The sequence below is a fragment of the Myotis yumanensis genome, unplaced genomic scaffold, assembly GCF_028538775.1.
Source record: "Myotis yumanensis isolate MYYU_CA2020_CCGP unplaced genomic scaffold, mMyoYum1.0.hap1 SCAF_3, whole genome shotgun sequence".
Lineage (NCBI taxonomy): Eukaryota > Metazoa > Chordata > Mammalia > Chiroptera > Vespertilionidae > Myotis > Myotis yumanensis.
The window spans coordinates 203,517,014-203,537,697 of record NW_027223754.1 but is presented as its reverse complement, the minus strand read 5'-3'; the positions used below and the strand labels follow the sequence as shown (position 1 = coordinate 203,537,697).

Below are 20,684 nucleotides of genomic sequence, written 5' to 3'. Positions count from 1 at the left end.
TGGCCGGAGGCATGTGCTGTTGGGTTCAAGGCCTTGGCCAGCTGCAGGGAGGGGACCAGAGGTGATGGGAAGTTTCACCGGGGAGGGGTGGGGAGTGAGTGTCACACAGTCAAGTAGCAGAGAAGGTCACGGGCCTGGCCGTCGACCTGAGGACAGCGATCCTGGGTTTCTCTGGAGTTGATCTAGCAGTTGGTTTCATTGGGGGATGTGTGACGACTCCCCTCCTTTCCAAAGGGCCATGGTCCCCAGTCCTGGACTGAAAGTCGGGGCTCCACTGGGTCTGGGACCTGCTCAGTCCTTTGTGGGGCTTTGAGCTTTAGACTCAAGCCATAAGCGTCACAAACAGTGTCTCACATTCCTGAGTTGATGAGGCCGAGGCGTTTGGGAGAGCGACTGCTCACAGCTCTAATTTAGGAAACATTAGGGAAATGCAAATTAAAACCATGAAGAGCTACCACCTCAAACCAGCCAGAATGGCTATTTCAAAAAGGTCAACAAATAGCACGTTGGCGAGGATGTGGAGAAAGAGGACCGTGTGCCCTGTGGGAGGGACCGCAGATTGGTGCAGCCACCGCAGGAAACACTGGCGATTCCTAGAAAAACTAAAATCAGATCAACCATTTGACCCAGCAATTCCACTTCTGGGTATTTTTCTGAAGAAAACGAAAACACGAATTGGAAAAGAATTTTGCACCCCCATGTTCATTGCAGCGTTATTCATAACAGCCAAAATATGGAAGCAACAGATCAATGGGTTAGGAAGATAGCGTGCACACACATGCACATAGGAACATTACACAGCAAGAAAAAAAGAATGAAATCTTGCCATTGGTAACAACCTGGGTGGACTTAGGACAGTGGTCGGCAAACTGCGGCTCGCGAGCCACATGTGGCTCTTTGGCCCCTTGGGTGTGGCCACGAAGTTTCAATCGCACTGTGTGTGCGCGCCCGCACATGTTATTTTGTGGAAGAGCCACACTCAAGGGGCTGCAGTTTGCCGACCACTGACCTAGGAGATATTATGCTAAGACAAATACCATATGGTTTCACTTATATGTGGAATCTTAAACAAACAAACAAACAAACAAACAAACAAACAAACAAACAAAACACTCATAGAAACAGAGGCCAGAACGGGGGTTTGGGGGTGAAAAAGGTGAAGGGGAATGTAGTCAGTAATAATGTGATAAAGTTACACGGTGACAGATGATCGGTAGTATTAGTGGGTGATCACATCGTAAGGTATAAAAATGTTGAATCACTATGTTTACACCTGAAACTAATATAACCAATAGAAGGATGTATGCCGACTATATGCTTAAAAAAAAATTAAAAAGAAGAGCTCACGTGTCTATACAAAGGATGCACGGTTTGGGAAAATCATTTCTTTTAATGACAGAGAAAGCACACCAAACTAGAACAGAAGCCCGTCAGGAGCTGCCACTGTACCAGTCAACGCCCAGAGGCCCTGATAGCATTAGCCAGTCACAGGGGAGTCCATCGCGGATAAGGGAACATCCACGCGGCATCTCTGAGGACACGCAGGAGGTCACACATGTGCTGTGTGTTTGTCACTGGGACCCCTCTGCAGTACCTTTTCCTTCCTCTTGGATTGTCGCAGGGCCTGAGGAGGTTGGCAAATGACCAGGCGGAAGAGAGGCCTTGCGTAGGGGCATCACAGAAGAACCAACACCGAAGACGGACGTGGCCCGGCTTCTCCACGGTCACCCCATGGAACGGAGCGCGACGCTGGTCCTCTCAACAGCGGCTCAGGGAGCAGGTACGATGGACGAGCAGCAGCTCCTTTGAAATTCAGGGTCTGCGCGCAGCTTCCCAAAGGCATGCTAGGAAATAGGTTTGTCAACGCAACTTGGCCATCCCAAGGGGGTAAAGTCATTCTCCTAGTTTTCACTGCATGTAGCTAGGTTTCAAATGAAAGGACAAGAACAAAGGCAGCAACTCAAAAATTATTTGGAGTATTGTGGCACTTCACCCATCTCTGTTGCTTAGAATATATGGCAGAGCAAATGGAACCCTGTTGATATAAACTTTCATTATAGATAACCCTATACTGTACACTCTCCAAATACAGAAAGAAGCCATCCTATCATATAGGTTTCATCTTGAAAAATAATCTAACATAGTCATAGGCTCTGGCTAGTAACAAACTATTAACATCTTCTGAGAATACAGAGAAAACTCTGGAATTACTAGTAAATTCTCTGACGTGCTTTCCCCCTCCCCCCTCCCCATTCAGCATCATCTATGAACACATGTCTGCAAAAGCATCCCAGAATCATTCATAATTAGGAAAAGAAATGGACATGTTGTTTCATCCAATGGACTTTTAGCAGGAAGTGGTGGAATATTTGTTTTTTTTTTTACCTTGGCAAAAATGGAGCACAAACATAACATTTCACAGGTGCGGCCCATGCAAATGCATGTTTTCTTATGCGGGGCTGTTTCAATCTCACCCCGAAACCACAACTAGCATGCAGGCTGTTTTCGACTACTGAGTGAGAGAGAGCTATTGGCAGTGCACCTCTTCTGTGTCACCGTGATCACTAAGGCAGGAGTATGATTTCACCTTGGATAGAATATCAGCAAGATCTTGTCAGATGCAGGTTTATACAGTGTGGACCTGTGTCTTACTGTTGTTTTTTTAAAGAAAAAAGAAATCTCAAAACACAGATCCCTAAACACAATTCAGTTGAAAATGAACTGTTACGCTTTTAGAAATATATTTTAAACTACAGGCTGCCCTGTGTGTGTGTGTGTGTGTGTGTGTGTGTGTGTGTGTTTTAATGAACATTTTAAAAAGTCCCCACCCCTAAAAATTTGTCAAATTATTTCTTTGCTATTGGTAACAGTCTCACCAATCTGCGATCAGGGTTGACTCTTGCTCAGCTGTGGCTGCTGCGGTCCTCGGTGGGTAACACAATTCTCTGCAGTTAGGTGTTCCAGCTGCCCACCTAAAACCCAGGTGACCTGTGGTTCCCAGTCCGTCCTTCTAACAGTGGTCCCCACAATAGATGCTCAGCGACCCAGCGGTGCCTTCGAATGGGGTTAGCTTGGTGGCCCCGTGTTGGCCTTCAAGCTCTGGCCCCAGCTGCGCTCTGCTCTGCAGACCAGTGGAATGTCCTCTGTTTTTCAACAGGAACCCGTGGAGCTGAATTTGCTTATTCAAGGGGATCCAAGGCAGTAGAGGCAGCTCCCTGGCCCAGCCAAAAGCAGAGGCCGGGTGAAATGTGTGTCTGTGTGGAGCCGGCGCAGCAGGAGCACTGGCACGTCCCGGGGAGCGGTCCCTGCACTGGACGCTTCACACGACGGAGCCTTTGGAAGATGACAAGTGGATGGACTGAATCCTGATGGCCAACGTCCTCTGTAAGTCCTGCAGCACATCCTGGCTCGTGCCTTCGCCATTCTTGTCGTAGAGCAGCTGCTTGAACGCCTCGTTCTCAATGAGGACCATCATGTTTTTGAGAAAGTAGCCTTCACAGTACGCGGAGAGCTCGGTGACTCCGAGGAACTGTGGGGAGTGGAGAAGAAGCGGGAGATGGTTATGGTTCTGAGAGCACCCGATGGCTTCCCTAGGTAACAATGGCGGACACCTATCACGGTGGGTTGACTGTGAAAGTGGCCCTGCTCCTCCACCCTTGGCTATAGTCACACTCTTGGGGCATGACTTCGTAGCTTCTCCATCTAAGGGCTAGAGTCTGTCTCTTGGACTTGTGACCTGCTCAGGCCAACAGAACATGGTAGAAGGGAGAGTTGCCAGTTCTGAGCTACATTCATGTGGCAGGGTGCTCTCTCTCTCAGAATCCAGCCTCTGCCACAAAAACAAGCCCGAGCCAGTCAGTCTGGAGGTGAGTGACCACGTGAGACCGAGTGGAGTCAACCCAGCTGTCCCAGCTGAAACCTCTGATAGCAACAGGGTCCAGCCAGGATCAGCAAAGCCAGCCAAGATCAACCAGCCAGCTGGCCTTGCCGGCGACTCTTGTATACGAGATAAGCACTCACTGTTTCAACCACTGGGTTTTGTGTTTCTTCGTAACACTGTAGATCACTGGCATGCGAAGGGAGTTGCAGACACACTTCTAAGGTCGTTACAAGAATTAGCCCATTGAATTCTCACAACAATCCTATGAGTGGGCACTGCCTACCTACCCGATATCTTTAGGGCAGGGGTGATTTTTGCCTCCCAGGAGACATTGGGAAAAGCCTGGAGCTATTTTTGGTTGTCACGAATGGGCTGGTGATGGTGTGTGTACCACTGGCATCTAATGGGTAGAAGTCATGTTGCTGAACATCCCCACGATGGGCAGTCCCACAGCGAAGAATTGTGCAGCCTGAACCCTTAATAGTGCTGAGCTTGAGACACTGGTCTAGAGACGTGGTTCCTGATAGACTACACCAGTACAGGAGGGACTTCGGCAGCCTGGCTCACCGTCAGAAGCCCAAGCAGAAGGCATGGCGTTTGGCAGACACTTAATGTTTTTAAAAAAATATATTTTATTGATTTTTTACAGAGAGGAAGGGAGAGGGATAGAGAGCCAGTAACATCGATGAGAGAGAAACATCAATCAGCTGCCTCCTGCACACCTCCTACTGGGGATGTGCCCGCAACCAAGGTACATGCCCTTGATCGGAATCGAACCTGGGACCCTTGAGTCCATAGGCCGGCGCTCCATCCACTGAGCCAAACCGGCCAGGGCAGACACTTAATGTTTGAGGAATGTGTGAACGAATGGTTAACTCTCAGCAGTGAAATTCACAGCAATCATTTATTGAGAGCTTACCATGTGCTCAGCACCTTGCTAGGCATTTCACAGGCATCATCCCATTTAATCTTCAAATTTCCCTGAGGCAGGTACCATTACCACCTCCAATTTATGGATGAGGAAATGGAGATAAGAGCACGAATCACTCACAAAAATTCATACAACGTGTCCAGGGCAGAACCAGGAACTGAACCCTTAAGGTCGTGCTTGACCCATGAGGATGCACTGCCTTGGGCCTGATGCCTGTAAGGGCAGGTATTTAACCTCACAGCACGCGATGGAGGAACGCACGTTCGAGCTGCAGAAGCAGATGTGGTGTGCGGCTCGGCGTCTGTCTTTAGCCCTGCCCTATACGGTTGTCAAAGCTTGCAGGTCTCTCTATTGCAATGAACTGGAGGCTCAGGAATTGGCTGGGAAGGGCTCCTTGAGATGACATCCTGCTGCTTTATTTAGATGCCGAGTCATCCTTCTGAATGCTCGAATATCCTGTCCTTTAGACCAGAGATGCGCTTTACGTTGTCAGGCATGGCATGGTGCGATGACGACGAGGCAGTGATGGTGGAATGAGCTGGAAGACCTGGGTTCCATTTGGGGCTCCCCCACCTTATGAATATGTGACCAGGGCTGGGTCACTTGGCCTCTGGCTTTGGGTTCCTCATTTTCAAAATGGGAATCATGACACTTGCAACACAGACCTGTTGGCGGGATTCAATGGAATATGATTGATGGCAGGCCTCTGTCATCGTCACTCAGAGGAGGCAGGTTGGAAAGCAGCTAAGGGAGGGGGCTCTGGAATCTGCCTGGGTTTTTAGTCCAGACTTGGCCACTCACTAGCCATCTGCTGTTGGAAAAGTTACTTAATCTCTCTGTGCCTTAGTATTCTTATCCATAAAATGGGGATCAAAATAATACCTAATGAGCTGTCGTTGCGATTAAATGAGGTAATACATGGATCATCCAGAACACTGATTGTAATCAGTAGTCACTCACTGTCAGTTGTCACGATAAATATAGACTATAGTTCTTCTTCTTCTTCTCAATAACTTGTATCGGTGACCCATGTGTACAAAGCGGCCAGGTTGTGGTAAGAAGAGTTGACTGTATCTACAGAACCCAGCTCAGCTACTTGGCCTGTAACCTTGAACTCGCTGACATCATGTGCCGATCCACTGAGCCAACAGCCCAACTGTCGACATAAAGACCATGTGAAACCACATTGACAACAGCAAAACAACCTGACTAAAAAAACGGGCAGAGGATCTGAATAGGCATTTTTTCCAAGGAAGACATATAGACAGCGAACAAGGATGGTAAAGGTGTTTAATATTAGTGACTACTAGAAAATGCAAATCAAACCCACAATAATGTACTACCTCATACCTGTTAGAATGGCTATCATCAAAAGGACAAGAAACAAGTATTGGAAAGGATGTGGAGAGAAGGGAACTCTTGTACACTGCTGGTGATATTGTAAATTGGTGCAGCCCCTGTGAAAATCGGTACTGAGGTTCCTCATAAAATTAAGAATAGAACTACCTTATGATCCAGCTATTCCACTTCTGGATATTTATCCAAAACAACAACAACAACACTAATTTGAAAAGATACATGCACCTCTATCTTCATTGCAGCATTATTTACAATAGCCAAGACATAGGAACAACCTAAATGCCTATCGATAAATGAATGGATATAGAAGATGGATATATATATATATATATATATATATAGTCTTCTACACACACACACACACACACACACACACACAATGGAATACTACTCAGCTCTAAAAAAGATGGAACATTGCCATTTGCAGCAACATAGATAAACCTTAAGGTTTGATTATGCTAAGTGAAGTAAGTTGGACAAAAAAGAAAAAATGCCATATGGTTTTACTCATATATGGAATTTATAAAACAAAAAAGAAATGAACAAACAAAAATAAAAAACAAGCCCACAGCTACAGACAACAGATTGGTGGTTACCAGAGGGGAAGTAGGTTGAGAGAGGGTATGGTGATGGATGGAAACTAGAATATTGGTAGTGAGCACTGTATAGTGTATACACATATCAAATTATAATGTTGTACGGGTTGGCTCAGTAGATAGAGTGTTGGCCTGTGGGCCGAAGGGTCCTGGGCTGAAGGGTCCCGGGTTCAATTCTGGTCAAGTGTACGTACCTCAGTTGCAGGCTCCTCCCCGGCCTGGGCCCCGGTCAGAACGTTTGCAGGAGGCAACCCATCGATGTGTCTCTCTCACATTGATGTTTCTCTCTGTCTTTCCCTCTCCCTTCCACTCTCTCTAAAACTCAATGGAAAAATATCCTCGGGTGAGGATTAAAAAAATTAATAAAAAAATGTTGTACACTTGAAACTTATATAAAGTTATTAACCAATGTTACCACACAAAAAAATAATTCTTCTACAGTGCTGGAGCAAACATACAAAAAAAAAAAACATGTGCAATCTTGTACAAATCAAATCACTTTTCTGGGCCTCAGTTTTCCAAGCTACAAAACGAGGGGCGTAGACTGGAGGGAACCACACTCAGGGTGCATCTGGGATGCAGACACACCAGGGAGTTCCGTGGTCTCCGAATGACTGGGGACTGACTGCACATCAGACACTTGTCCACGTCCACACAGCTAACTACTAACAGAACTGGGACCAAAACTCTCACCTCCCAGACCTGTGATCTTAACCTTTCCATCTCACGGCACACATAAACTAATTACTGAAATTCTGTGGCCCACCAAACAATTATGTTTTTTGCTGATCTGACAAAAAATATGCATAATTTTTATTTATTCACACTGGACAGCTATTGTTATGTTGGCTGTTGTCATATTTTTTTTTTTAATTTGACAATCTAAGGGAGAAGAGGTCAATTCCTGCATGTTTTGAAAATTCTCGCGGCATACAGGTTGGGAATCTCTGTCCTAGACCAATGGCTGACAAACTACAGGCCTGCTCCGTGTTTTTGTTAATAAAGTTTTATTGGAACACAGCCACACCCATTCATTTATATATTGTCTGCAGCTGCTTTTGCACTGCAATGGCAGAGTTAAGTAGGTACAAAAGGAATCGTATGGCTTGCATGAAAATATTTACCAGGCCCTTCACAGAGAAGGTTTGCTGGCTCCGGAGCCTCTGATGGCACAGCTTTGCTGGTTAAGAAAGGATGGCTAAGCCGAGCGTTTAAGGAATGGGCTTCTCATCTGCATAAAACTCCACAGCTGTCCCAGTTAGATGGCGTATAGAGGTAAGTTGCCATGGCCTTGCTGGCGCTTGGAACATGGTGGTTAGCAACTAAATGCCTGCATTTCCTGTGGTTCTACACCAGGTGCTGGTTTTTTCCTTTTGTTCTCTTTTACTAAATCAGCCCCCTTTTGCAGCACGATCCATCAGTAATAGAATCCACACGGCATGTGGTCGTTGGCAGGGGCTGCAGTGTCCACAGCGCGGGGGAGCAGGGCAGGGGCGCGGGCACTGCCCAGGCCTCCATGCCCGTGTTCCAGGAAGGACAGGCGTCTGCACTGGAAACACTCCAGGATGTGGCCTGGGAGGCCGAGGCCGGTGTCTGTAAATGGCAAAGCTCTGCCTGCAAAGGTGCCTAAATGAAAGAGACAGTTCTCTGCCATCGATGTTCTCAGCCTGGCACAAACATGCGCCCAGCCGGGGCTCATGTTGCACGGGGCTGCATTATTAAATAGCCAGATAGCGGCCGAGGCTGCCTGCCAAGGAGCGTGAAGAGATTAAAATGGGGTTGTGGAATGCAGGCCTTACCACCAAGGGGATGGGCCACGGCAAAGCCACGTGTGATGTGGGGTTCACAGGGCATGCGTGTCCATGGCTGGGGGTGGACAGAGGACCACAGACTGATCAGGCTCTCTTTCTGGGTAGAGAGAGTCTTTCTGGATGCTTTTCTGCAAAGTAATCAGTTTAAGATTTTTTTTTTAAGGCTGTGTCCTGAGAAATCAGATTTTGGTAAAACTGTCACTTAACCAAAACACCCAATGCTGTGTGTGTGTGTGTGTGTGTGTGTGTGTATGTGCACAAGTGCATTGTGCATGTATGAAGTAAGTAGGCTGCTGTACTTTTGATTTACTGATGACTGATCAGAAAATCTTTTTTTAATATCAAGGATCATTGCAAATATTTAAAACAATTTTTTAGGCCACACAGTAAACCCAAAATTAAGAACCTGTGCTTTGGAGTCAGACAAATCTAGGTTTATACTCCTGGGTACATACCCCAAAGAACTGAAACCAGAGGCTCGAACACAGGGCTTGTCCACCCATGTTCACCGCAGCATTACTCACAATAGCCAAAAGGTGGAAGCAACCTAACTGTCCATGATGGACGAATGGATAAACACCACGTGGCGTACACATACACTATTCAGCCTTAAGAAGGAAGGGCATTCTGACACATGCCAAGACACGGATGAACCTTGAGGACACGGTGCTAAGTGAAATAAGCCAGTCACAAAAGGACAAAATGCTGTGTGATTCCACTTCCAGGAGACACCTAGAAGAGTCAGACTCACAGAGACAGAAAGTAAAATGGTGGTTTCCAGCGGCTGGGTGGAGAGGGAAATGGGGAGTCAGTGTTTAATGGGTACAGAGTTTCAATCTGAGAAAATGAAAAATCTGGAGAGGGAGGGTGGTGGTGGCTGCATGGCAATGTGAATGTACTTAATTGTGCTGAACTGCACATTTAGAAATGGTTACAGTGTGAACTGCATGTTACATATATTTTACCACAATAAAAAAACAGTAACTTGCCAAAACCAGTTTGGCTCAGTGGATAGAGCGTCGGCCTGCGGACTGAAGGGTCCCGGGTTCAATTCCGGTCAAGGGCATGTACCTGGGTTGCGGGCACATCCCCGGTGGGAGATGTGCAGGAGGCAGCTGATCGATGTTTCTCTCTCATCGATGTTTCTGACTCTCTATCTCTCTCCCTTATTCTCTGTAAAAAATCAATAAAATATATTAAAAAAAACAAAAAAACAGTAACCCCTCCATAATGGCTGCGTGACCTTAAGCAAGTTACTTCCCCTCTCTGTGCCTGTTTCCTTATGACATGGGACCCGTGATAGCATTTATCTAAAAGGGTTGTGATGAAGATTAAAAGAGATGGTGCAACCAGGCTGTTAGCACAGGAGCCTGCACATGAGAAGGAATTGTTGAATGTTGGTTTAAGACAGAAAATAACATCTCACACGCAACCTGGTTTTTCCCGATGAGCCACGAGAGAATTATGCACATCAGGTGTCACTCCGCAGAGCTGTGGATGTCAGAGGCAAGGACACTGAGCTCCAGTTATCAAAAGCTTTTCGTTTGTTTTTGATTGATTCCCGATTTTACCTCATTATTTCTTCCCAGCGAATGTGAATCCCCCGTCCTGGAAACAGCAGGAAGTGGCACCTGGGCTAATTAATCCTCTTGGTCCCAGATCCCCACGTGTGAAACGAACTAGATTAAAACCAGTGGGTCCCGAAAACTGGCCGTAGCGCTGAAGTCACAGCAGTCACCCTGGGAGCTCGTTAAAAATACAGATTCCTGGGCCCCAACTGCCGGGACCTGGCTATGGCCGTGGGGCGGGGCGGGGGGGGGGGGGGGGGCGGGAACTAAGCAGATTGAAACTCTCCCCTAGTGATTCTGATTAGTAGTGTTAGACCCACCTGTCCCTGGCTCTCCCCAGTCCTGACCTCAACCTTGGCCACACCCGAGAATCACAGGGGGAGCTTAGAAAAACACCCTCTCTCCGGGCTCCCCCAGAAGAGCTTGTTGAATTGCTCTGTGAGAGGTCCAGGGACCAGGGATTTTAGGTGAGCGTCCAGGTGATGCTCCTGTGCGGCCCGTGCTGGCAACCAGGCGCCAGAATCACCTGCAAAGCCACAGTTGGGCCTCCCCCAGAGTTTCTGATTCTGTAGGTCGGGATGGGGCTCTAGAACGTACACTCCGAACAGGTTCCCTGGGGGTGCTGACGGTGCTGGATTGGAGCCCACACTCCGAGAACCTCTGTTCCAGAACCTGGCTGCCCAAGGTATGGCTCTGCCCAGTCTCGGGGTGGGGGGGCTTCCCCTGGGAGCTTGTCACACCTGCGGCTGAAGCAGCCTGCAATGCGGGGCATGTGCGCATGGGAGCACTCGGTAAAAACAACTCTGCTCCGGGGACCTCTGGGTTCCTGCTTTCATCTGGAGGGGAGGGAGGGAGGGAGGGACGGGCATTATTCCAGAGCTGGGAGGGTGCAGGGGGTCAGCCCTGGGTAGCAGGCCTGGCCTGGGCTCTGCCTGTCTTGGTCTGACTGTGCAGGGACACCTCGCCCACCCGCGTTCGCGCACGGTCAGCTCGGGCAGCGCCGGCGCCCTTACCTTGGCGTGGTTGTAAATGTCCACGCAGTTGTCCGTGTTGATGCCTTTGGCACAGATAATCTCACAGTGTCGCTGCAGAGCCTCCAGCTGGAAAAATTTAGCCGCAGACAGAAGCTAAAAACCGTAAAAGAGCCTGTTAGAGGTTGGGAGGTGGAAGGTGAGGAAAATCCCTCGCTCCACAGCGGTGTCCCAGGGTGACGGGCCTGGGAATACTGTGTGTACGTCGTTTTCATTTTAAAGCGCGGAGGTGACGCCGGAGGAATGAGACACAGCGATGGAACTCTACCGTGGGGAAGGTGGCTCAGGGGAGGGGTGGGTGGGAGGGAACCAAACTCACATCTACTAGAGCAGCAGGTCAAGCAAAATGCCTAAAACGGTTCTGTCCAGAAATCAGGGTGAATGGTATCAGCTAGCAAGATGGATATGGACGTGGCTGGCTCCCTGTTCATCTAGGACAACACTCAAGTATCACCTCCTCCGAGAAGCCTCCCAGACCACCTCATCTCAGGTGGCCCCCCTCCTCTCCGCCTGTCCCCCACGACCCTTTCTCCTCCTGACAGCCCTTCTCACACCAGACATGATGTCATGCCGGTCGCCCTCCCCAGCGTCTGGGAGGGCGGGGATCACTCTGTCTGTTTGCATCAGTGCTGTGTCCCAGCCGGGCAAGTGGCCTGGCAGAAGTGTGCTGAGAGCTGAGAGATGGACAGGCTTGGGGGAGGAGAAGAAAGAGCTAAAATGCCAAAGGGATGCCTTTGGGGGAAGGCTTGAGGAGTCGGGGGCTGGGTGAAATGCTTTTTTAAAACAAACCCTTCTGTATTATTTACATGATCTAAATCTACGCTCATTATTTTGGTTTGAAAAGAATTTTTAAAAATGTTTACAGCCTGGCCAGTGTGGCTCCGTGGATTGAGTGTCGTTTAATGCACCAAGAGGTTGCTGGTTTGATTCCTAGTCAGGGCGCATGCCTGGGTTGTGGGCTTGATCCCCAGTAGGGGGTGTGCAGGAGGCAGCCAACTGATGTTTCTCTCTTATTGATGTTTCTATCTCTCTCTCCCTCTCCCTCTCAAATCAATTAAAAGGAAAAAAAAAAAAAAACCCATAAAATTACACCAGGACTTGTAAAATTGTGAAATAATTGAAGAAAAAATAAGTTTATAAAAGAGCCTGTGTCCTGAGGCTGGAGGAGAAGGGTCAGAGGGGCGGTCCAGAGAGACAAGAGAGTAACTTTTTTTGGGGGGTGGGAGGGTGGGGCAGGGGGACTGACCACTGAGGGCCGTTTACACAGCACTTCATCCTGTTATCTCATTTACTCAGGAAGCTTTCCTGGAGTGAGAAAAGCATAAAGGGGCCACACAGTGAGGACACTGCTCTATGGCACCCGCTATGTGCCAGGCACTGTTCTAAGCACCGAATACACAGGAACTCTTAAAACCCTAAACACCCAATGAGGTAGATATTATTACCCCCATTTTATAGGTGAGGAAACTGAGGCTCAGAGCAGTTAAGTACTTGTCCCAGATCACACAGCTCAGAGGGGCAGAGCCTGGATTTAAACCCAGTCTGGCCCAGAGCCCACACTTTAATCGGTGGGTGGGGTCGCCTTGTGGACAACCGGCAGCGTTCTGACATCTCTGCTCAGCCAGAGACCCTGGACTTCAGACACCTCAATGGGGTCCTGTGTCTTGCTCAGGAGCAGAGTGATTTGGGCTTTTGGTTCAAAGCTTCCAACTTGGAATAGGAAAACCTACAAGGGTTCCACTTCGAGGAAGGAGCAGGGGAGATCTTGGCCTCAGACAGAAAAGAGCAGGAACAGGTCCCCTGCCATGGGCTGAATCCCCGAGGCAGACGGGAGTGAGGGGCAGTTGGGGTGCTGCGGGAGTGAGGGGCGGTTGGGGTGCTGCGGGAGTGAGGGGTGGTCGGGGTGCTGCGGGAGTGAGGGGTGGCTAGGGTGCTGCTGGAGTGAGGGGCGGTCGGGGTGCTGCGGGAGTGAGGGGCGGTTGGGGTGCTGCGGGAGTGAGGGGCAGTCAGGGTGCTGCGGGAGTGAGGGGCAGTCAGGGTGCTTCGGGAGTGAGGGGCCATCAACCTCAGTGAAGCCAGGAGAGCTTCGTAACCGGCTCCCAGCTTCTGCTCAGGGCCAGAGCTGGGATTTGAAGGCTGTTTTTAGATGATATAATTCTCTTACAAATGACCAGGGACAAGTCATCAAGGATAGTTCCTGATGAGGATTCGAGCCCCAGCTGTGCTTGGAGACGCAGCCTCTTCAGTAAATTTCCTTTGCCACCCCCCCCCCCAACCACCCGCTAGCCAGTTAAAACTGGGTTCAGTGAAAGGGGGTCTGCTAGTGCACCAAGCACCCCACCCTTCCACGAGGAGTCAGACAGGACCCCCAAACCTGCATCCAAACGAAAACCCAACACGAGTGCTCCCAGGCCTGCTGACGTGTGCCGTGACCTGAGTTCACAGAGGTGCCCTGCATCCCCCAGCGCCACTGCAGATGCCTTACCTCCATTATCTCGTTGTTTTTAATGAGCAGCGACTCTGGGCCACCATAGTAGAGGTACTGCATGACCAGCTGGAAGAAAGGACACAGCGTGCGAGGCGTCAGCCACACAGACACAGTCATCTTAAAGCTGCACTGAAATCAATTCATTCTCCCAGAAGTTAATAAAGGCCAAACCAACAATAACAACCCGGAGGGCTGTTGACAAAGCACTTCATCCTGTTATCTCCTTTACTCGGGCCGGAAACACTGCTCCTCCCTGGAGATCCCTGGCAAATGGCATTGAAACGGGGCTGCCCCTCGCCCCCCTCAGACGCTGCCAGCACAAGCCTTTTCTGCAAGGGGGTGAAACGCACCGTCCTTAGGCCGCAGGGCCTGGCTGCGGAGTTGTTTTTCTTGGCAGCTGTCGACCTGCATGAAGCCGGGATGCAAACGGAGGCCCCGCGTCCAGGTGCAGCCTCAGCTGCGTCTGGCTCCGGCCCGTGTGTGATGTTAAGCGGTCGTGGAGAGAGGAAGCACAAGGCAGCCTCATTTACTAAACTCCTTCGGTCAGCATGGAAGTGAGGTGAACAGGCCCCTGGGAGCCTCCTCCTGGGCTGGATTCAGCCCGACTTGGCCTATTTCAAGCCACAAATGAGGCTTCTCTTCTTTTATGGGAAAGGCGGGGCGCAGGCAAAAGCCCCGGGGTGGGGGTGGGGGCCTGCTCCCTGCCCCTCACAGGAGCTTGAGGCTCCTGTGGCCAGCAAGCCTTTCCCATCAGAAGCAATTACAGGCCTCCATTGCTCTGGGCCAGGGGTGGGCAAACTTTTTGACTCAAGGGCCACAATGGGTTCTTAAACTGGGCCGGAGGGCCGGAACAAAAGCATGGATGGAGTGTTTGTGTGAACTAATATAAATTCAAAGTAAACATCATTACATAAAAGGGTACGGTCTTTTTTTTTTTTTTTTTAGTTTTATTCATTTCAAACGGGCCAGATCCGGCACTGGCCGTAGTTTGCCCACGGCTGCTCTGGGCTGTGCTTTGCCCTGGATGGCCTCTTATTCCTCGAATCTGTTGAATTTGTTGAGTGCCTATTGCAAGACAGGTTCTTATTTTAGGAACCTCCCCAGTTAGTCCCAGGCCTAACGGTGTAAGTGCCCCCTTCCCGGTGCCCAGAGAGCTGGGGACATGTGCATGTTCCAGCATCTAGCTCCTGCTCCGGACTCTAATGGGCCTCGGCTTCTCTCCTCAGGCCTGGGTGGCTTTTAGGGAAGGCTCAGGTCGCCACCGCAGGGAGGCAGTGAAGAGAACAGGTCCGGGGGTCAGCCAGGCCTGGGTCTGAACCTCAGCTCGGCTGTGATGAGCGGTGGGCGCTGGGCCACATCCTGCCTGTAAGGTGGGGGAAGAGCTACCGGGAGGGGCAGCTGGGAGGGCCCAAGGAGATGATGGATGGCAGTGGTTCTCAGGGTGGTCCCTGGACCAGTAGCGTCGGCATCACCTGGGTTCTGGTAAGACATGCACATTCTCGAGCCGCAGCCCAGGCTGACAGAATCGGGGATTATGGAGGCGGGGCCTGGGAATCTGCATTGTTTTCTGTGTTTTCACAAGCCCCCTCTGCCCTGTGGGTATTTTGAAGCTAAGGTGTGAGAACCGCCGTAACTGAGAGTGCTGGGGTGATGGGAGGAGGAAGGAGGCTCCCCAATGCTGATGCCTGGGCCTCGGCTCAGAGTCTGACCTAAATGGTCTGACTCACGGCCTGGTTATTGGGCGCTGTCAAAGCTCCCAGGTGACTCTAACATGCAGCCCAGGTGAGAATCACCCGCTTAGAGCCTTACACAGAGGAAGCGCTCAAGGATACCAGTGCTCCCACTTGGGAAGTGTACTCCAGAGCCAGACCTGCTGGTTCAAATCCTGGCTCTGTCACTAACTAGCACTGAGACTAGGGGGCGCATCATTTAAGTTCTCTGGGCCTCCATTGTTTTATCTCCAAAACCGGCCAGAATCATCCAGATAACCACGTGCAAGCAGAGGCCGGTTCCTCATTCACAGTTGGAGCCCCATTAAGGTTTCTTCACCGCCCTCCCCACCCCTGACCCTAAAGCCAAGCAGCAGTTTCATGGAAACATTTAACCTCAACAGCTGCCACCATCCCGGAAGGGGCTGTGGCCACTTTGCTCCCAGTAGGAAATGTGGTGAGGGGTGGGGGTGAGGGGCTGGGAAAAGGAAAAACAGGCACTGGGATGAGTGGGGGTGTGCCAACTCCCAGGCCCATCCTGGGGCTCCAGCGTCCTCTCTGCTACTCCCACCCCAGGGGGATGGCTCACCCGGGCTGGCTTGGCACCCCTTTCATCTGCTCCCCAATACTTAGTGCCAAGGAGCCCATTCAACAGGGACGTAGGCTTAGCAGGGAGGTGGTGTATCAGTTATGCCGCAGAAAATAACCCACTTGATGAGGCTCAGGGTGTCTTGCCTACGGCTATTTGGAGAGAATTCTTTATTTTGAAGTTTCAACATATCAAGAAAAGTGCACCTCTAACGGTGGAAATGCAGACTGTGGGGCTAGTGCGAGGGCACGGTCTGCCTGGCAGCCCTCTGAACAGCAGGCTCTGGGGCACCAGGCCCAACGATGGAGGGAGGAACCAGCATCTGGCCTGTCTTCTCCCCACGTGGCTCACACCGGGTGGGCCCAGTGTGTCCTTTCCATCTCTGCTATCCCTGAAGACCCAGCCAATGACTGACAACCCCTTTCCCTCAAGCGTACCCCACGACCTCCCACTTCTGTGCCGCTGTTTATGTTTCTGCTGTTCCTGGAAACCGAGGCTCAGAAAGCTTGGGCGATCTGTCCCAGGTCCCAGGAGAGACACTGCTTTTAAACAGGGGGAGGAGTCGGTTTAGAGAGAGGGATGTAGCCTGTGAATCCCGGAATGCAGCTCTGCCTTCCAAGTCCAGAGGAGGACCCGGCTCCGTGACCCTGGTCCCCGCCGGCCCGGCCTCCTGCTCGTCTCTGAGATGTCTCTTCAACTGTCTTAGAATGAGAGTCTCCCGAGGCTTACTCGAGTCTTACCCAGCTGCTTACTCTTTCCTTCCAGAATTGAATGGGAGGAAAGCAAGGTCCAGTTCAGACTCTGCCAAGCACCATCCCAGCACCCCCACGTTGGCCTGCTAACCCTGGCTGGTGGGAGGACAGTACCGAGGGGCCCCGGTCTCCCCTGCAGGCCTGCCCTGGGAGGTGTAAGCAGCCCACCAGGTTCTAGGCCAGTGATGGCGAACCTATGACACGAGTGTCAGAGGTGACACTCAAACTCATTTTTTTGGTTGATTTTTCTTTGTTAAATGGCATTTAAATATATAAAATAAATATCAAAAATATAAGTCTTGCTATGGTTGCAAATATCAAAAAATTTCTATATGTGACACGGCACCAGAGTTAAGTTAGGGTTTTTCAAAATGCTGACACGCCGAGCTCAAAAGGGTCGCCATCACTGCTCTAGGCCCTGGAGGAGACTCAAAGCTCCAGGAATAGGGCTGCAAAGCCGCTCCAGGGTGAATTTCTATGAGCTGCAAGCAGGCCCTTGTGGGGCACGACGTATGAATGGAGCATGAAGGAGGGTGGGAAAGGGAGAAGGCACCCCCTCAGAGATGCCACGTGAACCACAACCTGCCGTTCACGGTACGGACGTCCCCCAAATGGGAAAGAGACAAGGTAATGCCGCCTGACCTTCGACGAAGGCACCTTCCTTTGCTGCTTACATGAGGCTCCTGGTAGGTTCAGATCAGGGTGACAATGACCTTGGATTCCCTGCAGTCCACTGGCTCCTGGTCGCCCTCGGCTCAACCAGTTCTGGGACTTTATCTGCCCACTGTTCCCCTTTCTTAAGCCCTAAGCCTTCCTTCCTATGGCTCCCCAACTTTTCAGCCCTCAATCTTTCAGCTAACACCTCGCCCAGGACGCCTTCCCCAATTCCCCTGGTCTGAGTTGTCACAGCACGTTGGCTCATTCCTCTCTCTCAGCCCCTGTCACGTTATACTATAATGAAGTTATTACTCAGAGTCATCCCCTCTGGACTGGGAGTCCCCAGGAGAGGACTGTTTTTTACCCTGTGCCCTGGGTCCCAGCACAGTGTCAGGCACACAGTAGGTGCTCAATTAACAATGTAGGGGTGAATGGATGGCAAGTGGGAAGGGCAGTGTGAGGAGAGGGATGGAGTGCAGGAGACGGATGGTTTGTTGCAGCAGCTAATCCACAGGCCAAGGACTGGAGGGAACCACCCGTGCCCTGGGCTGACCCAGCAGGGGCTCACCTGAAAGATGGGGTACTTCACATAACCGATCTCTATGCAGCTGCTGTCATTTGTTGGCTTGCTGGAGAGCAGCGCTTTGAACCTGAACAAGATCACAAAAAGAGAAAAAGACTCACAAGCACACCCACAGCTGGCAAGAAACTCGGCTCTTTTATCTCCCTGTCTCTGACATACAGCAAGGACATCGCCACAGATTTCTTAGTTTAACCCTCCCCTCCCTGTAGGATATCGTAATCCAATCTGAAGTTAAACCTCAACTTAAAAGAACAGTGTTGCTCTAGCTCAGTGGTCGGCAAACTCATTAGTCCACAGAGCCAAATATCAACAGTACAACGATTGAAATTTCTTTTGAGAGCCAAATTTTTTAAACTTAAACTATATAGGTAGGTACATTGTTATTAACTTAATTAGGGTGCTCCTAAGGCTTAGGAAGAGCCACACTCAAGGGGCCAAGGAGCCGCATGTGGCTTGCGAGCCACAGTTTGCCAACTGTTGCTCTAGCTGGTTTGGCTCAGTGGATAGAGTGTTGGTCTGTGGACTGAAGGGTCCCAGGTTCGATTCTGGTCTAAGGCACATGCCTGGGTTTGTGGGCTCAATCCCCAGTAAGGGGAGTGCAGGAGGCAGCCAATCAATGATTCTCTCTCATCATTGATGTTTCTCTCTCTCTCTCACTCACCCTTCTCAGTAAAAATATATTAAAAAAGAAAAAGAAAAGAACAGTGTCATTTCTCAAGCAGGTGATTAGAAAAGAGCGAATGCCTTTGAAAACCCCATCTGTCCTGCAGGGCCCGTCACAAAGACTGCCTCCTCCAGGGAGCCTTCCTTGGTTCCTTTGCTGCTCATGGAGTTTTCCAATCCCGCCTTCCCCCTCCCAAAGAACCGCTGCTCCAGGCCGGCTGGGACCTGTGGCCTTTCTGCTTCTGCTGCATCCTCGGAGCCCGTGCCTGTCCAATGCATCGTGGGTACTGAATCAACATCTGTTGACTCCCTGGGGCTCCCCCATGGCTGACCTTCTGCCTGAGGTTTTAGGTGCACTTTCCTGCCGTCCACTAAACTACATGCTCCTTGAGGGTAGAGAACCTGCCACTGGAACACGCTGATAATCTACTTAGGAATAAGCTCCGTGTTTCTTTTTTTAAAATTAAACGTTTAATCTTGAAATAATTATAGATTTATAGAAGACATGCAAAGATAGTTCCTGCTTACCCTTCACCCAGTCCTCCCTGCTGTTAACATCCTACACAGACTCCATGGTCTCTTTGTCCAAACCAAGAAACGAACATCGTCACAATATTGATCTGTTTTTTTAATAGTATCATAACTGAGAACTATGCAAGAGACGGCATGTTTTTCTTGTGGTAGAAAAGCAGATATGTGGGGTTTGCATTTTGTTTGGGGGTCACCGTGGGTGCCAGGTTGCTCTCAGGATCCAGGGAATGCTGGTCAGAAGCATTCCTTAGCAAGAGTCCTGGAAGTAGATTCTTATCCTGGGGCCTGCCTCTTCCTCATTTCAGCATCACTCTCTCCCTGGCCCAGCCTCACTCCTCCTGGTCAGGTCCTTGGACCACGCGGTTCCACATGGTCAACCTTCTCATCTCAAACCGAAAGGCAGAGAAAGGGCAGTGGCGGAGCTGGCTGAGGGTGCCAGACTGTTGTCCCCTCCACAGTCAGGGAAGAGGAAGGCTCACAGGACCCGTGTATTTCGTTGGCTTATGTCAAAGTTCCCTGACATGTGGAGGGCAGGCCTTTCCAGGCGGCTGTGTGTGAGGTTGTGCACGGCACGAGGCACCTGGCGGAGGGAGCACAAACCTAATCCATGCTCCTCCCACGCGCTGCTCGCGAAGCTCTCCCCACACCTGCCCTGTCTGCCTGGAGTCACAGGCGCCGAGTCACACAAAGGCGCTGCTGTTTATGCCGATGGCTGCCCACTATTCTTTTTATTTTTTATTGTAAGAAAAAAACACAGAACATGTCATTTACCATCTTAACCATTTTCAAGTGTACGGTAATGTTGATGTTGAGTATATTCCCATTGTTGCACAGCCAATCCTAGAACTCACCAGGTGCTCATTAAACACGAACTCCCCACTCCTCCTCCCAGCCCCTGGCAACCACAGTTCTTTCTGTCTCTAAGGATTCGCCTCCTTTAGGACCACATACAAATGGAATCAAACAGCATTTGTCTTTTGTGACTGGCTTACATATTTCACTTTGCATAAGGTCCCCAAGGTTCATCCGTGTTGTAGCCCGTGTCCGAATTGCCTCCCTTTTCAAGGCTGAATAACACATGTGTACACCACACTGAGCTTATCCATTTGTCCACGGATGGACACCTGGGTTGCTTCTACCTGCTGGCTATTGTGAATAATGTTGCTATGATACAATGCACAAATGCCCTGCACTCTTTTTTTTGTTAATCCTCACCGAGGATATTTTTCCATTGATTTTTTAGAGAGTGGAAGGGAGGAGGAGAGACAAAGAGAGAAACATGGACGTGAGAGAAACCCATGGATTGGTGGCCTCTCACACCCTGACACAATCCTTCAGTCTGCAGGCCGATGCCCGATCCACTGAGCCAGACCGGCGAGGGCTGCTCTGTGCTCTTGAATCCTCACACACAGCATGGATTAGGTTTGCACTCCCAGACCGTACACAACCTCACACACAGCCGCCTGGAGAAGATAATCTGTCAGTCTGGTGGAGGTACCCCCAGAATTGAACTTCAGAGCACAGTAAAAGCCACAG

At 50.1% G+C, this 20,684-nt stretch overlaps 1 protein-coding gene across 2 annotated transcripts in view; it reads right to left on the bottom strand.

Moving 5' to 3' along the window:
* Positions 1 to 704: 704 nt before the first annotated feature.
* The window catches only part of ABTB3 (ankyrin repeat and BTB domain containing 3), a 256,079-nt gene continuing 236,099 nt past the window's right edge, over positions 705 to 20,684 (bottom strand). For both annotated transcript variants that reach the window (XM_070410983.1, XM_070410984.1), the window contains 4 exons: positions 17,940 to 18,021; positions 13,662 to 13,730; positions 11,159 to 11,272; positions 705 to 3,529 (listed from right to left, as the gene is read on the bottom strand). In XM_070410983.1, coding sequence (XP_070267084.1) covers positions 3,320 to 3,529; positions 11,159 to 11,272; positions 13,662 to 13,730; positions 17,940 to 18,021 — 475 coding nt within the window. In that variant the 3' untranslated portion in view covers positions 705 to 3,319. The remainder of the gene's footprint in view (positions 3,530 to 11,158; positions 11,273 to 13,661; positions 13,731 to 17,939; positions 18,022 to 20,684) is intronic.